At 39.9% G+C, this 18,020-nt stretch overlaps 1 protein-coding gene across 3 annotated transcripts; it reads right to left on the bottom strand.

Moving 5' to 3' along the window:
- Positions 1–1,424: 1,424 nt before the first annotated feature.
- COX17 (cytochrome c oxidase copper chaperone COX17) lies at positions 1,425–15,010 on the bottom strand. Of its 3 annotated transcripts, none has more exons than XR_006695818.3 (4): positions 14,830–15,010; positions 12,764–12,852; positions 2,678–2,750; positions 1,425–2,112 (listed from the first exon to the last, which is right to left on the bottom strand). XR_006695818.3 is itself a non-coding variant. In XM_005548057.5 (3 exons), the coding sequence occupies exons 1-2, from the start codon at positions 14,934–14,936 to the stop codon at positions 12,768–12,770; spliced, it is 192 nt and encodes a 63-aa protein (XP_005548114.1). In that variant the 5' UTR covers positions 14,937–15,010; the 3' UTR covers positions 7,015–7,148; positions 12,764–12,767. The 3 variants fall into 3 exon arrangements, 1 of the variants encoding a protein (XP_005548114.1); XR_006695819.3 differs by having other exon boundaries at positions 1,425–1,584; XM_005548057.5 differs by lacking the exons at positions 1,425–2,112; positions 2,678–2,750 and adding an exon at positions 7,015–7,148.
- Between the last annotated feature and the right edge of the window lie 3,010 nt (positions 15,011–18,020).

Genomic DNA, 18,020 nt, shown 5'->3' with positions numbered 1-18,020 from the left:
ATACTTATTGAGTGCCTTTTATAAGCTAAGCACTTGGGGATCAAAAATCCTCAAGAGAAACTTTCACCGTTAGGGTAAAGAGACCTCAAAAAACAAAGGCAGTTCAGTGTGTGAAGCGCAACAACCAAGTTAAGTTTGAAGGATGGTGGCAGCCTAGAAAGAAGGGTGGCATCAGGGAGGGAAGATGCAAAGAAGGGCTGGCCTCTAATTTAAGGTTTAGAGGTTGAATTCACCAGGCAGGTAGAGGGAGAACAGCATTTCTAGTGGCAAGAACAGCAGAAGCACGGGCACAGAAGTATGAAAATGCACGGCATGTTGAAGGAAGCCATTTTTTTCTCAACCTAATTAAAATCATCTGACCAACAAATATATACCGTATTTCCTCCTTTCTAAAGTTAAGAGGAAAAAAATCAGTAAAGGAAAGAGCTGGAGTGTCTGGAGAAGAAATGTCATTGAGTCCACTTCATGGACATGATTTGGACCCCTGAAGTCATTTGAACAGTGGGGTTTGGGGATTTCCATATACTGTTTTTATGTCACTTGCCTGCCTCCCAAACAACCCCCCTACTTTAACAAGCAGCAGCTGCTCACCCTTCTACCACAGACATGCAGGCCCTGAGCTTCCAGAGTAGCTGTCCCTGCCAGCTGTAAGCAGGGAAGTCAGAAGCACAGAAATGGAGAAGCAACCAAGGCTCTGCCCAAGATAGAATTTCAAAGCAGCTCATCTTTCTCAGGAGACCCGCCAAAGAGGTTGGCCCTGACCCATTAAAGAGACAGGCAGACCCATTAACTCTATGGTTCACTTGTCCTGCTGCCCAGACTGCACTCAACCTTCTTTCCTGCCAATCCACGTATGTGCTGTCTCAGCAGAGGGGACTAACATTTACCAAGAAACTATTGTTTTCTCATGTTATCTTACTATACCTATTTTTTGTTTTAATAGAAGAAGCAGGCTTAGAGAGGCTAAGGAACTTGCCTAAGGCCACAAAGCTAGTCAGTCTGTGAATAAGGATTAAAGCCCAGGTCAGTGTGTATCTGAATTGTATATTCTCTACAATATATTAATAGCATCCTACCAGGTACTTTTGGGAGTTTACATATCTGCATATACAAGCTCATCTATTGCTGCTGGAAATCTGAGTATGTTGCTAGGGTGGCATACATGTCAGAGAATCATGGGTGCAAAAACCCCACACGTGGCCTGCAGTAATAGTGAAACTGATGCCCACAGGATAGGACCTGTGATTAGAACACAACAATGAAAAGTTGTGTCTTGTTTAAGTCCAGATCTGATAGAAAAGGAAAGAAAAAATGTATTATCTGTCAAAATGGTATGTTCTTACAAGGAAATACACAAACATGAAGGTAGAACACAATAAAAAACATCTGGGAAAGAAAAAAGGAAAGAAACAGAAGTTTTCTCATTTGTTGAGTTGATTCAATTCAGTAGGTATTTATTCAGGACAAACTATGTGTTCCAAGAACAGGGGATATAAAGATGAATAAGATAATTAACACTTCAAGAAACTTTCAGTCTATCCTGGATACTGACCCAGAAACTGTAATCCAATAAAACAAGTGTACCTAGGATTCAAAGAAAAAACACTGATGAGGGAGCAAATAATTCAATGCATAGGGACTTTTACTATACTGCTATAACCTAACTAAAATTCATGAGGTTGGGGCGTGATGGCTCATGTCTGTAATCCTAGTATTTTGGGAAGCTGAGGTGGGAGGACCACTTGTGCCCAGGAGTTTGAGACCAGCCTAGGTAACGTAGTGAGACCCCTGTCTCTTAAAAAAATATTTTTTTCATGAGAAAACATCACAGGGAAGGTGACTTTTAATCTGGTCTAAAAAATTTTCCCCAGCTAGAGGAGGGCATTCCAAGAAGAAAGAACAGATTATAAAGTCAATTCCAGAAGTGAAACAAAATATGTGGCATATTCTGGTAACAGAGAACAGCTTGTTGTAGGTGAACAAAAGGAGCAGCAGACAAGGGGCAGGTGAGGCAGGCTGGGGCCAGCTTGTGAAGTCAGCAGAGTCAACAAGTGTGGTCATGAACTCAGCCTGGTCTTCAAACTGTTTGTTACTGGTCCATGCTGGTTCACACTGGGGTAAGGACAGAAATTGTGAGAATTTAGACATTTTTTATAGCAATCCCACAGAGAAACTATGGCCTTTGAACAAAAATTCTGGGTTTGTATAGTATATTTTAAAATCTGTATGGGTTTATTTCATTTTCCTGGTGTTGGTCTGTGATGAATTGAGGGGGAAAAAGCTGGTTCTTCACCACATACAGTTTGAGAAACACTGAGCTTGAGGCTAACACTTTCCTAGTATGGATACTAAAATAAAACAGAGGCATAATTTTATGGTCTAGACACACAGTGTCCAGTTGAACTTAAGCAGACACTATTGGTTGACTTCCATAGCCATTTCCCCTTTTTCTTTAGTTTATGCAAATCTAGTTTTGCTTGGGCAATATGTTAAGGAAGGTGGGCTTTTCCCCAGGTTGCCAGAGCCTGATCTAAGATTGGTTGAAGCCAAGCACAGTATCTCATTCCCCTTGGTAGTGACTGGCACAAAAGGAGACATGTGAGCAATGAGATGTAAGAGAAAGTATGTGGGGGAGCTTCTGGGAAAAAGCATACTCCCTGATAGACAGCAGGCCTACCTTTCATCCAGGCTTGAACAGTTGTGTGATGATGTAATGCTTGAAGTTACCATAGTCATGAGATATGATATGCCTAAGGATGAGAAGGATAAAGAGCAGAAAAATAGAACAAGCCTAGGTTTTTTGTTTGCTTGCTTTTTTAAGACAGGGCCTTGCTTTGTCAGCCAGGCTGGAAGGCAGTGGCACAATCACGGCTCACCGCAGCCTCAGTCCTCTGGGTTCAAGTGATTTCTCATCTCAGCCTCCCAAGTAACTGAAACTACAGGCATGTACTACCATGCCCAGCTAATGTTTTTATTTTCTGTACCGACAGGTTCTCACTGCATTGCTCAGGCCAGTCTTGAACTCCAGGATTCAAGCGATCCTCTGGCCTCGGTCTCCCAAAGTGCTGGGATTACAGGCATGAACCACCACACTCGGCCAAGGCTAAGTTCTTGAAAGCACCACTGAGCCACTGTCTCAAACCTGGAGCTTTTAATTTCTAAACTTCCTAACAGGGAGATAAATTACTTTTCTATATTGCTTGCGTCAGCATAGTTGGGTATTCTAGTGCTTGCTTTTGAAAGCATCCTAATTCAGATCTCCCTAAGGACAACTCTTCAGGGAACAGTTCTCTGAACATCTGCTAATTGTCTTATTCTATAAAAACTGAACATCAGAATTATGCTCTACCAATAATTTTCTTTCTAAAGTTTGAGTAAACTACGAGAGGAATTCCTCCTACAAACTCAATTTGACCGTTCAGGGTGACCTGTTAGGTGAACAAGATGTTGCAGTGGAAATCTGGTTGTCTATTCAATATCCAATTACCTCTTCCTCAATTGTGACAGAATTTGTTTTGTCCAGATATCAAACCTGCACATGGATCTAAGCGGGGGTGGGGTGGAAGTGGGGAATCTTGTGTAAGCCAATCAGCATAACGTATTCCGTTGATAACTATTACTGGTCCATAAAAATACATATAACCTAATTTGGCTCAATCAGACTTTAGAAAAGGGACTAAGAGTCCATGCCCAGGAAATGGTTTCCCTCTCTTCTGCTGCACTTGAACAAGAAAGCACATGATGGGCTTCATCAGTCCTGGACGAGAAAGCTCTGAGATGAAAATAACTTGAGTCTTGGATGAAATTAGGGATCCTATGATATCATCACATTTAGAGCTGACTCTAACTGGACTTCCAGCTACGTGAGTTTTCCTTAAGAGGATTTTCTATTACTTGCTATCAAAAGCACCATAATCAACACAGACGGAACATCTAGCACTTTTTAATACCTAAAGAAATAAATACTGGGCATAATCACACATGCACTTTAGGAAAGCATCTTGGAATATCCATCATACCACTGAGCATTCAACTTTATATTTCTATGGTTTTTATATATCTATATCCACTAGACTATAAGCTCTCTGAGGGAAGAGTCTATGTCTTACTACTCTTTGACTACTACTCTGTATAGTTGGCATACAGTATGTCCTCAGCAAGTGATGAATCAAACAGCCTCTCATCTTGAAAAAAGTATGTCTGATTCACACATGAATTATCAACACTAGGGCTATTACCTGCAAATAACAGGCCTTCACTAAGTACGCATTAAATGAATTTATAACTACAAATACATGATGTTTATACTGGATAACTAGTACACCAAAGAACACTGGGCTTCAACTTACATCACAGGTTACCAGCTATTGGATCAGGGTGATTTTTTTTAACCTCTCCGAGCACCTATACTCACCTGTAAAATGAGGATCATGGTTTTTCCATCACATCACAGATCACAGTAGACCTGTGAAAGACGTAGTAATCCCAAGATAGGCCTTACTTAAGGATATGATCCTGTTTCCATCAACCTTCAAGTTAAACATTTCAAGGTTAGACAAAGAGGGGACTAGAAAGAATAGTGTGAATATATCCGCATTGAGTTTAGTCATTATTGTGAAGAGCAAAGGCTTAGCAAAGAGGTGCATTAGAATGTGGTTGTTACCCACTAGGAGGCCAAGTTCTTCATTTTTCCAGTTACTGTGGTGATGCCTCTTATTATTACGGAAATGCTGCACATCATCTTTGGGAAGACTCAAGCACTAGGAAAGGGTGGGCAGAGGGTCTTGAGATGTAATTTTAAGTGTTGCAGAGGCCAAAAAGGGTGCTTTCAGGTCCTTTACAAATGAGGCAAGCATACCAAACTGGCAAAAGTTTTAAAAAATTGTGTTGCTCAGAGATTAGGGAAATCAGTGCTCTGAGACACTAAGGTGCAAATGTGTATTTTTTTTCTAGAGATCATTTGGGGGCAGTCCTCACTCAAAGCCTTGAAAACATGCATGGCCTCTGGCCCCTCCTTAGCTGAGTGATTAGTAAAGGACACTTGTACAGACTTTCCATAAGGAGACTTCTATTGCAGTGTTATCAGAGTAGCCAAAAGAAAAAAAAAAGTAAAAGGTGTATACACACACACACACACACACACACACACACACACACACACACACAGAGGGAGAGAGGGAGAGAGGGAGAGAGGGAGGGAGGGGGAGAGAGAGAGAGAGATAGAGAGAGAGAGAGAGAGAGAGAGAGAGAGAGAGAGAGAGAGAATGCTATTGAAGAGAGGTTCTACTGTAGACTGGTGGGATTTCAGGATATTTCTTCCTTATAATGTTTCCATTAAAGCAACCAACAAAATAAAACAAAACTTCCTATTTTAGGTTATCTGACATACATCCTGTTCCAGACTGAGATCCAATTCCTAGAACGGCATCTGACATACAGAAGACACGCTATATGAAGTATTTGTTTAATGAATGAACGTCCAAATGTGCAAAAAGAAAAAACAGGGTATTGGTTAAATTATGGTTAAGTCACAGATGAATTTATACATAGTCAATACAAATGACACCGTAGACCTATACTCACTGATGTTAAAATACATTGGGGCAAAACATGATAATGTTATAACTTCATTAAAAATATATAGCACAGAAAAAATTTTATTTTTGTTTTAAAAAATGTATAAAGGCATAGGAAAAGTCTGGACTAGTATATATTAGAAATTAACAACGAGTGATAAGGTTATTGATTTTTTTATTTTTTGTAGTTCCAGGACATATTCGAGCAGAGTTTGGATAACCATATGCCAAAGATCTGTATTGGGTGGGAAGTTGGTTCATACCTGTCTTAATTGTCCAAGATTCTATTCTTCACGTAGATTATGTCTGTAAATCACAAAGTGCTTACTAAAGTATATCCAAATGAATATTCAAGTAAAAATATAAACAAAATAAAATAAGAGAATGCTAATAACAGTGCCAAATACTGTGTATACATCATTTTTAATTAGTACTTCCCATCCTGTAAGTTAGGTATTACTTCTATACCTGCTTTTTGTTTTTTTTTGTTTTTTTTTTTTTCAGCTGAGAAAGAGACCCAAAAAAGCTATCCCTTGCTTGACGTCACATAGTCAGCTATTGAACCTAAGTCTGTCATACATCAAAGACATGCTCTTAATGAATTAGGAAAGAATCTTAAGGAATCATCTGATTCAGCTTTTTATTTTATAAAGGAGAGACTTTTTCCATCACACAATGACACATGAACATTACATATCCTCTTATGTTCTCAGTATCTTTTGTTCTTGAGATTTTAGACTCAATGTACTTTACAAGCAGAATATGACCATACTTCATTAGCCCATCAGCAGCTACAAGGATGACAAGATTGCTATACTAAGGAAATCACACTCTGTTCAACTCCAGACATCACCATGGCATAGCACTGAGCTGTTCGATTAGTGACTTTTAGTCCCAATTCAGTCTCCAGCCTAAGCCAGCTTCTAATTAAGAGACAACTGTCTAACCTGTAAGCACGAAACTTAAAATCCTAGTCTATTTTAAAATATAACTAGCCATGTACAGATTCATAATGCCAAACAGTTGAGATCTTCCAAGCCAAATCACCCTAATCTGATCCAAAATCTAAACTGACTTTTCCAAAAGACAGCTAATAAACAATAATGGTTTAAATAATAAGACTAACGGCTTGTTCTTACCTTTAAGAAAGTTAAAAAAAAAAAAAAGTGTTGAAGGAGATGATATGGCTACCACACTGATTCTGAATTGGTAAAGGGTTATTTATCTTACTTCTATTCACCTAATTCTGGAGATTTCACTGGTTGAGATCAGTATCTGCTTTCTCCTGACAACAGATATCCAGAGTTCCCAGAATGATATTTTAATAAGAATATAAGCACTTTATGTTACAAGATTTGTTGATATATACCCTTTGGGGGAAAAAAGCCGCGTGAGCAAATGAGGAACACACACACACAAAGAAACATAACTGAAGATCTTTTGCTAGTAATATTTTACTTTCTTTTAAAAATAAATTATAAATACTTTTTCCACATATCAAAGTTCATCAAAGAACTCCCAAAATTAATCTTCTTCATTCTTCAGGAATTATTTATTCACACAGCAGACCACCTACAGAAAAAGATTTATTTTAGAAAGTCAGATTTCAAACATCATGCCAGATCTATGGAGTCAGGGAATTAAGACCACTAGAAATGAATGCCACAGATGAGTAATTAACTAATTGCCAGAATTATTCCAAATCAGTCATAAAATTCAAAATCAACATTTTAAAATTCTAGGTTTGCCTAACTAAAAACATCAGTGAAACTACTACGATACTGTTTACTCTTTAAAAGTTTTTGAAGTAAAAACTCCCTCTCTGTGTGTGTATATATACAGAAATAATACGTGTGTTTGAGAAATATGTATTTCTCAAAAATATCCTCCAAAAAAGGCTACAGCAGTTATTTTTACAGATATTCAAGAAACAAGACTTGCAAACCCCTCTTTGCTGATTCAAGCATGACTGGCGAAGATCCACAAAGTAGAAGGCAGAAGGTCAGCTCAGTACTCAAGGCACTTCCTGTGGAAAGTTACTCCCTTAATCCCAAAGGCAAGATAAGGGCAACCCTTTAACATTCATTTGGAAAAATCAAAAAGGGAGAGTAGCATAGATAGGGTTGCTGATCCAGTCAAGTCAATACCAGGCTTCTCACACTGCTCCCAATGCCTATCCCAGAAGATTGAGAACAATGGTAGGAAGGTAATTAAATTGGAGTAGCTAACTCTTCAAGTCTAATGCAAATACTTGCCTCATTTAGCTGTTCACTTCATTTGGTTTAGATAAAGATAAACCACATCAAGACAAAAACATCTAAACTCTCTCTTTTCTAAAAGGCTCAAAGGAAGAATACATTTATAGAAAAGCTTGGAAAGACAACCAAAAGCGACGTCATTCAACCTTTCAATTATAGCAGCTTATAGCATTGTTACCACTTTTGCTACTGACTACACATCAAAAGGGGCTACGTGGTAGAAGACCGTGGATTTAAACCTGTTTGGTTATATCTCTGGATGTAAAGTCCTTGACTGGAGGGATAATCTTTCTCCCCTCGGCATTTTCCAGGGTCTTAATAAATATCTGTTGAATGAATAAACGTTTGAATGGCAGAAATTACTCTTTCTGGATTATCTTGGGATCAGATTTTCATACATAATCAGTTTTTTGTGTGTGTGTGTGTAAAATTCAGCATATTTTAAGCACCCAACTGTTAAGTTGTTAAACTTAATACTGAATATCACCACTACTCAGTACTAGTCCTTTAATTTCTTTCAATGACTTTAGTCTCCAAAATGGGTTCTTTAGGCTTCTTCTGACTCCTAAAGGCAGAAAGACAGTAGCCATCCATTTCCTCCTTATATTTCTAATGAGGTTCTAGGTTCTTGTAATTTCTCTTTTCAGTAAAAGAAGCAGTAAAAAAATAGAAAAAATTGTCTAAAATCACCACCATACCCATTTTTTCTTGAGTTTTCAAGTTTCTGCCTTTGCTACTACTAAATTTTCAGATAATTTATGTCTAGCATTATCTCTGCTATTTTTCTTCAACTTAGGCCACTGGTTGTTAAAGAAGAGTGCACTTGAAAATTATCTAGGAGTTTCTCAGTCAACAGGTGCAGACCAGGGCCCAAGTTGTGAATTTTGGAAAACATTCTTCAGATGATTCTGAGGTGCACCTCTGGGTAAGAACTACTGGGTGAATGTAGCCTACTTTCACATTAAGTATAAAAAATGTATAATAGATTTATTCCCAATCTACTGTACTCGAGGTACAATTAAGATCTACTTAGGAATAACATCAAAATCTACAAAGGTTTCTGAATTCAGGAACTTTCATGATCATTGCCAGAAAGATCTAAGCTTGCAAAATATTTTTCCTTTGAAGCTATTCTCAGAAAAATGTGATCTAACAGTCTAAGAAATACCAATTTAGGTTAAGTTTATCTTATAGCAATGCAGACAGTTGTGTTGGATTTCACCCTCCAGCCAATGGCCTGTTTACTCGGTTATATGCAACTGTACATTTCAGCAACAGGTCTTTCTAATTAGCATTCATAATGAGGTTTTAAGATTGAAGATCAAGATTATGTGCAATTCTAAAAATGAACATGTTGGAATAAAATCTCATTAAATACAAGGAGTGAAGTGTAAAGTGCCTGTGATTTGGAGAATATAAAAGATCTGAACTCTAATGTAATTTGACCACTATCCACTCTTAACTTGAGCAAGTCTTTTTTGACTTCACTGTGCCTCCATTTCCCCATGGAGGTTGGGGAAATAGGACACCTGGGACCAACGAGGATCCAACACCCAGTCCTCTTCCAAAAATATTATTACACTGAAAATGAAGAACATGCAGTTTGAATTCTTAGAAAGGTCCTACATGGATTCAGATTGTTCTTCCTGTAACCAGGATTCAATAATAATCAAGTCATAAACTTAACAGACCTCAACTGAATGTCTGCTATCTACCACTCTCAAGGTATGAGCTATTCTTTTCTGGTTTTTACAGATGATTTATTTTACATTTAATCATCACAACAACTCTATGAAGTAGTTTGGGCATGTATTATTGTCTCCATTTTACAGATGAGGAAACCAAGGTACAGAAAGTTAAGGACCTGCCCAAGACCACACAATCAGTTAAACAGTAGATTTTCTAAGTCTAAAGCTTTTGCATTTTCTTTTACACACAAATGAAGTACACAGACATAATTCTCACTCTCTGTCCCAATAACATAAAGAAAACTATGATATCATATGGTATTTTTGAATATATGCCACTTCTAACAATTGTACCACCTTTGTGGTTCAGATGAAGTCCAAGATAAGCTTTTGATATTCCTAAAATTAGCATTTTTTAAAATCACCCTTTTTTATCAAGGCAGGTTCAGCACAAGCCTACAGCTTATGCAACTGATGAGGGACTTAGATCATGAACAAGGAAACCACGTACAAATGTTGAGGCTGCATCTTTAAAAATAGTTAATAAAGTACACTTACACTTTTTAAGAACACACTCCCCTTCAAATTTACTTATTTTACAAAATAGTTCATTACGGCATTTCTTTAAATAACCATCTAGTCTAAAAGCTACTTAAGCGTATCATATACACGACAGAAGATATATCATACTATATATAGAATCACAAAACGTATTATGGTTCTCTTTTTATAAATAATATGTGAAATTCAGAGGAATAATGTCTTGATGAAGCTAAATGTAACTAAAGTGAAAAACATGCTAAACTAAATATCAGAAGAATAAAAATAAAGCCTCAGGACTTTCAGCCTAGACTGTTTTCCATTACACAGTAACTTCTTATCAGCTTGCGACAAGTTCCTTATCCCTTCTTTTTTATAGCTCAGTGAGGAAGACCGGCCATATGTGAAATTCCAAAGAGGCAGGAAAGAGGTGCAAGGGAAAGAAGCCAGGCTCTCTAGTACTAATATATTGGCATGTGGCTTTGGCATATCTCTCAGCTGTTATTAAGTTAAAAGTGGTAGTGTGGTGTGGAAGTTAGGGTAGGGGCAAAAAGCAGAGGGAATCGGCCTGGAGACTGAGGCTCCAGTTCTGATACTGCACAACCCACCTTAGGGGTCATTTCATAACCATTAGCTTTAATTTCCTTATTTATTCATTCATTTAACAATCCTCCATTGAGCACCTACTATGAGCCAGGCACTGTTATAGGTGGTGGGGATATGACAGTCAATGAAATAGAAAATTCCTACTTTCTCAGAGCTTACATTCTAGCTGCCGTGAAGCAACACAGATAATTAAAAATATATATAATATGTAGGTGACAGTGTATAGAATAGAGTAGCCACTAGCCACATGTAGCTATTAAAATTTTTAAAAACTAAAAATTCAGTACCTCAGTCTTACCAGCCACAATTCAAGTGCTCAACAGCCACATAAGGCTAGTGGCTACCAGACTGGCGAGTGCAGATACAGAACATTTCCATGTTCACAGAAAGCTCTGTTAGGACAGCACCATGATGGGCAAGGGATGTAATTTACATGGGGCGTTGAGGGAAAGCCTCTCTAATAAGGAGACTTTTGAAGAGAACTGAGTAAAGGGGGTGTGTGGGGGGGAGGTGAGCTAAGTTGATAACTGAAGAGCGAGCTTCCAAACAAAAGAATATCATTTGTTTGTGGAACTGTTGGACACATACCACTTAAGGTCCCTTTCAGCACTTAAATTTGGATTAAGAGTTCCAAGTTCTTTTAAAAAATGGCCTGAGGTCCACCACCCCATCTGGGATGTCAGGAGTGCCACTGCCCGGCTGCCCACTGTCTGGGAAGTAAGGAGCACCTCTGCCCAGCCACCCAACTGTCTGGGAAGTGAGGAGCGCCTCTGCCCAGCCACCCAACTGTCTGGGAAGTGAGGAGCGCCTCTGCCCAGCCACCCCGTCTGGGAAGTGAGGTGCCTCTCTGGATGGCTGCCCACCGTCTAGCAAGTGAGGAGCACCTCTGCCCGGCTGCCACCCCGTCTGGGAAGTGAGGAGCGCCTCTGCCCAGCTGCCGCCCTGTCTGGGAAGTGAGAAACACCTCTGCCTGGCTGCCACCCCGTCTGGGATGTGAGGAGCGCCTCTGCGGGGCCGCCCCACTGTCTGGGAAGTGTGGAGCACCTCTGCCCAGCTGCCCACCGTCTGGGAAGTGAGGTGCGTCTCTGCCCGGCTTCCACCGTTTCTGGGAAGTGAGGAGCGCCTCTGACCAGCTGCCGCCCCACCTGGCAAGTGAAGAGGGCCACTGCCCGGCTGCCCCACTGTCTGGGAAGTGAGGAGCACCTCTGCCCAGTCGCTGTGCAACCTTCCAAGTGTGAAGTGACAGCATTGTGTGTGATCTTTTCTGTCTTCCCCAAGTTTGCATTTTTGACATTAAAGTTTACTTTTAATTAAAAAAAAAAAAAAAATGGGCCTGAGGCTTTAGTTTTATTCGAATAAAGCATGGCACAAAAGAAATAACTACAATTCCATTTTCATTTTTCAGAGAGCAATACTTCCATGGGATACCTACTCCCTACTTAAAAGCATTCATTGGCCAGGCATAGTGGCTCACACCTCTAACCCAAGCACTTCGAGAAACCAACGCAGGAGGACTGCTTGAGTCCAAGAGGTTGAGATCAGCCTGGGCAAGATGGCGAAACCCCATCTCTAAAAAACAAAACAAAAAATTAGCCAGGCATGGTGGCCCACACCTGTAGTCCCAGTTACTCAGGAGGCTGAGGGAAGGATCACCCAAGCCTGGGGGGTTGAGGCTGCAGTGAGCTGTGACTGGGCCACTTTTTCACCCCAGCCTGGGTTACAGAGTGAGACCCTGCCTCAAAAAAAAAAAAAAAAAAAAAAAAAGCATTTACTGAAGTCTCAAAATATTAGAAACAAGAAAGAGAATATTTTTCTTTTAGTTCCTTCAGTCAGACAATTTTCCTAAAGCCATGAGACCTAAAGACTGTTGTCAAACCCTTTCTTAAAAGCTCAATTCTCCCCTTCCCCAATCTGCTAAATGCCTGTCTTTACTGACATAATTTACTCCCTTCACTGGGAACTGAAAAATCATGGTTTTTTCAAATTGATACTTAAGCATTTTAGATTAACCAGGTGAACTACCTTTCAGAGAGAATGTAGCCCAACTGTTGCTAAATCTGTAAAGCAATACACAAATTTGAAGCAAGAAGCTTACCATTTCATATTTTAAATCCCAGAGCTCTCATACATTCCTTGTGGGCCTCAATTAGATGTCCACAGTGTTCTTCTCCTTTCTCGATGATACTATAAAACAAAATGTACTTGTTATCTAAATAGGCATTAAGCACATTATTAAGTATGCATGATAGTGATGGGCAGTGAGACAAAACATGGGTATAATGGAATGTAGCTGGAGTTAAAACAAATGCTATTACCTCAACCAGCTTTGTTTTTATTTGATCTTATGATATTTCCATGCCTATGAAGACATTACACAGATAAGTGATTTTGGGGGGTAAATCTGATAAGAAATAATCACCCATATTAAATATTGCCTCTAGTCAATATCCAAGGAGTAACATTGCTCTATAAAGAAATAAACTGAATAAAACATTTATGCTAAATGAAGGGCACAGAAAACAGATCAATTTTTTGCTTATTATCACGGAGAAATTAACTTTCTGATTTTGCCCTACATTCAAATACAACCAAATAAGTCTACTTCTAATTACAAGACATTAAAAACACAAACACCAAAAACATCTGGTAGCCAGGAGACCAAGATGAGCACCCCCTCGTGATGATGAAAGAACATTTTACTTGTAAAATTCACAAAGACAAGACTAGGACTACACAGCTTTATTTCTAAGGCCTGAAAATGTGATTTAGCAAACAATCAAGTTAAGCCAAACTCAATTACAAGGAAAAACTGACTCCTGACTACGGATATTTGGGGAGAACCCACGTGGTCTGAGGCAATCGAGGCAAAAGGAATTTAAAGAAGGGAATAGGTTCTCCTTCCATTGAAACTCTACCCATCCTTCAATAGCTCAAGAGCTGCCTGCAAATGGGAGAGATTGCCTGGGAGAGTGAGATAATTGTGAAGATAATAGCATTAATTGATCATTTATTGCCATGTACACCGTGCTAGGCACTTGACATGGCTTGTACCATTAACCTTTACAATAATACTGGAGGGAGTTTCTTTTATTAGAGTCATTTTATAGACACATGAGGCTCAAGGTCACCAAGTTAGTGGATTAAGATTCAAACCTTGACTGTGGATCCCAGACTCTTAATCATGCTGTCGTACTACTCAAGGTTCAATAGCACTTACTGTTACCACTGGAACAATTTGTTCAGACGGCAGTCTTTCAATCCTGCCTTCACAGTATTATTCACAAAATACTGAGGATTAATAAAAGCACTGAGCTCCTACACTTTTATTATCCCATTACAGCACTAATGATTTCTTTCTTATATTATTTGCGAAGACAAAAGGGGCCAGACGAAGAGATGCACATTCACCTTATCTCAGGACGTCCTCTAATGAGATTTGCTCCACAAAAGAGGATATATAAAATAAGAACAAACCTTTTGTGGACTGACAATCTAGATGAACTATTCTGAATACTTTGTCCCCTGCGCCATAGACGTTGATTTTCAACTTTTGGTTGCCTTAAAAGGGTTGAAGGGGAACTCTTCAGCATGTAAGGAACGCACCGTGTCCTACTGTCTCTAAATTTTGGGAGGAAGCCTTAGAATTTACCAGAAAACCTTTCCTGTTTGGTCTTAACAAATCTTCTATCATAGCCCTTACCACGTGGTATACAAGTCATTGGTATATGTCTCCATTAACTTTAAGCTCCTTTATATCAAGACCCATCTTTATCCATGTCTACATCTTCGGACCTAACGCAGTGCTTAACCCAGAACAGATACTCAAAACACATTTGTAGAAAGGAATGAGTGGTTGAAGCTAGCGGTTCTCCTCTTTCTTCATCGCTTCCCGGGACTAAGCCACCGGATAAGTCAACAGAGAGCCGACCAGGAAACCTACGAGGCCCAGTAATTATCTCCAGAGCGCCGCAATCGGGCCGGGAGAGGGGGGAGGAGGCGGGGAGTGGGGGAGAGGAGGCGGGGGGGGAGGAGGCAGGGAAGAGGAGGGGGTAAGAGGGGAAGGAAAAGGGCAGAGGGCAGAGGGCGTAGGGCAGAGGCACCGGAAGGCACAGGCCGCGGCCCGAGGCTCGTCGGCCGCGCCCTCTCCGGCTGCACACTGACCACGCATCGCGCGCCTTCTTGGTCTCCGGACAAGCGCAGCAAGGCTTCAGCGGCTTCTTCTCCTGAGGCTCAGGCGGGGCAGGGTTTGAGTCGACCAGACCCGGCATCTTTCGCGCCAAAAGCAGCTACGAGCGGAGACAGCCAAATCTATGCGAGCCTCCGCAAACGCCGATTTGTCCGCTGCCACTTCCGGCAGTCGCTCTAAAAAAATACAGGAAGTCCTGCCTCTCTCTGACAGGTGGGGGATTTAAAAGGGGCGCGTGCGCAGCAGAGGCAAAATTCCGGCCTTAACGAGAGGGTGCCTCATCAGCGCATGCGCAAGGAGGCCCGCTGATCGGTCACCTGGACTGTATAACTTGGGGAGGGCTCACGAAGAAGGAAAGCAGCAAGACAGCTGAGAGATCTTGTAACACCCGTTCCTCCCCACCCAGTATCGAAACGGAAGCCCAAGATGGTGAAATGATTTGTTCAAGCCAAACAGGAGAAACCACAAGCGAAAGCCAGTTCTCTTGAATAACAGACTAGTTTCCTCGTTTTTTATCTGCCTTCTTCCTGATCCCCACACGCTGCAGGCCTTTCCTTTAATTGACCTATTTAAAAATGAATAGCAAAGACACAGAACCACCCAAACCACAACTGTTGGGGGAATTTAAAAGGTCCTCTAACCCCCTATACATCTCCTACGCACATTCAATCCTCAGCTAATTTGCATTTATAGCCCATCTCCAACTGATTTGAGTTCAGTATGAATTATTCAGTCATATATTCGTTAATATACTGATGAATAATATTGAAAAGTACCATTTCCATAGCATTTCCTCAGGTACATAGGTAAACTGGTGCCCGTCTTATTCGCAACGAAATGGATATAATCATTGGATTTTTTTCCTGCAGAGAACTGTTGGAAACAGGCAATAAACTCTATTTAATTTAATTTTATTTTGTTCTGTTTTTTGGAGACAAGGTCTTGCTCTGTTGCCCAGGCTGGAGTGAAGTGGCATGATCTCAGCTCACTGCCACCTCCACCTCCTGGGTTCAAGCGATTCTCCTGCCTCAGCCTCCTGAGTAGCTGGGATTACAGGTGTGCACCACCACGATCGGGTAATTTTTGCATTTTTTAGTAGAGACGGGGTTTTGCCATGTTGGCCAGGCTGGTCTCAAACTCCTGACCTCAGGTGATCCGCCCACATCAGCCTCCAAAAGTGCTGCGTTATAGGCGTGAGCCACTGCGCCTGGCCAATAAAATCATTTTTTATTTAAGCAGGACTTCGAGGCGCTGTTCAATAGCCGCCTGGTGATGGGTGTTTTTAAGTACTTAAACTTTCAGTATCACCTAATCAAAGTTTGTTTCTATATTATAGATATTTAGCTCAGGGAATCTACAGGTGTGTCTGTGAACTGGTGCTGTATAAGAGTAATTTCTATATGTGTATTTTTCTAGTTACTAAGACCATCCCCATTTTGTCATCTGAAAACTTTCAATAAGCATGATTTTTATTTCCTTCTTGATTGATATGTTTAATAATACAACATATTACCCTCATATTCTAAATTCACCCTCATCCATTATTATCAATTCTTTCAACTAGGTGCTAACTCACATTGTTTAGAATCTTGCTAATCAAACAGTGCTTCCTGGATGAGCAATATCAACATCACTTCTAACCTTAATATACAATAAAATGTCGTTCAACAAATCAATGGGGAAAAGAAAATAGGCTAACCATCTGGAGAAAATTGAACACTACATTAAAAGGAAGAGCTCCAGATGCATTAAAGGCCTACATGGGAAAGATTGAAATGTGAAATTAATAGCAAATTGTGGAGGAGAATATTTTAATACTGAGGGATGGAGGAATAACTTATGTTACAACATTTCGAAAGTACAAATTGTATGTCAAAAAATTGAAGAAATTGCATCAAAATAAAGGCTTGGGGTTTTACATACATTACTATAGACAAAGTTAACAAATAGATGACAGAATTGGGAGAACATATTTGAAATTAAATATTTTTAAAAATTTTTAGAGTTAAAAAAACTAATGTGTTCACTTAGAAGGTGTATTCAGTTGAAACAATGTCACCTTCAGCCACAATATCTTCCATATACATAGAGCTGTGGAGGTTGTGAGCCATCATTTAATCTTCATTGCAGTCGAAATTATTATCTGCATTTATAGATGGGGAAAAATGGAAGTTCAGAGGTGTACATGATTTGTTCAAGGCTTCATAACTTGAAAGTGGCAGTACTGAGTCTCACCATCTTCTCCCTGTATTCTACTATCCTACTTAATTTATCTAAATGCAAGGCAAAGCCCAGTGCAGTGGCTCACACCTGTAATCCCACACTTTGGGAGGCTGAGGCAGGCAGATCATCTGAGGTCAGAAGTTCAAGACCAGCCCGGCCAACATGGTGAAAACCCATCTCTACTAAAAATACAAAAATTAGCCAGGAGTGATAACCTGTAATTCCAGCTACTTGGGGGGATGAGGCATAAGAATCACCTGAACCCAGGGGGTGGAGATTTCAGTGAGCCAAAATTGTGCCACTGCACTCCAGCTTGGGTGATACAGTGAGACGCTCAAAAAATTTTAATTAATGCAAAGCAATTTTTTTATTTTAAAACTAATCATTGATTTGCATTCACTTGTGCTGTTGCATTTTTATGTATAGGAAATGAACAAGGAAGAAAAGGAACATAAATATCTAACAAGAGTTTAGAGAGTTAAGAGAATTGAGATAAACAGTAGGAACAGATTACAGACCCAAAGACTCAAAGAACTTTTCTGCAATTGAGACTTTTTGGCCCACTGTCCCTCCCTGCTTCAGGGAAGAAAGATTACTGGTTGTGATAACACTGTCTGTGACTTCCTCAGGTTAGCTAATACTGGCAGGCCTCAGGCAAAAAAATTGAGTAGCAGCCCTTTCTGCACCACACTTCCTTAACCTGCTATGTTCCAGACATTTACAAACCTTTGGTTTCCTTACTGAGCGCTGTAACCCTTACACTCTTTCAACAACTGCTTCTTCAGGATGAAATATTCTCCTGACTTTGAAAAAAAAAAAACAGTGGCCTTTCCAAAGTGAAATATTTAGTCCTTTATATCTAGCTACTAAACTATCCTCTTGTTTCAGGATGGTACAGCTAACTGACATATGTGGGTTACTTTTCCTTCCACCTTTTTTTATA

Source organism: Macaca fascicularis, chromosome 2 (genome assembly GCF_037993035.2).
Source record: "Macaca fascicularis isolate 582-1 chromosome 2, T2T-MFA8v1.1".
Classification (NCBI taxonomy): domain Eukaryota; kingdom Metazoa; phylum Chordata; class Mammalia; order Primates; family Cercopithecidae; genus Macaca; species Macaca fascicularis.
The sequence above is the reverse complement of the archived record's forward strand: the minus strand, read 5'-3'. Positions and strand labels throughout refer to the sequence as shown.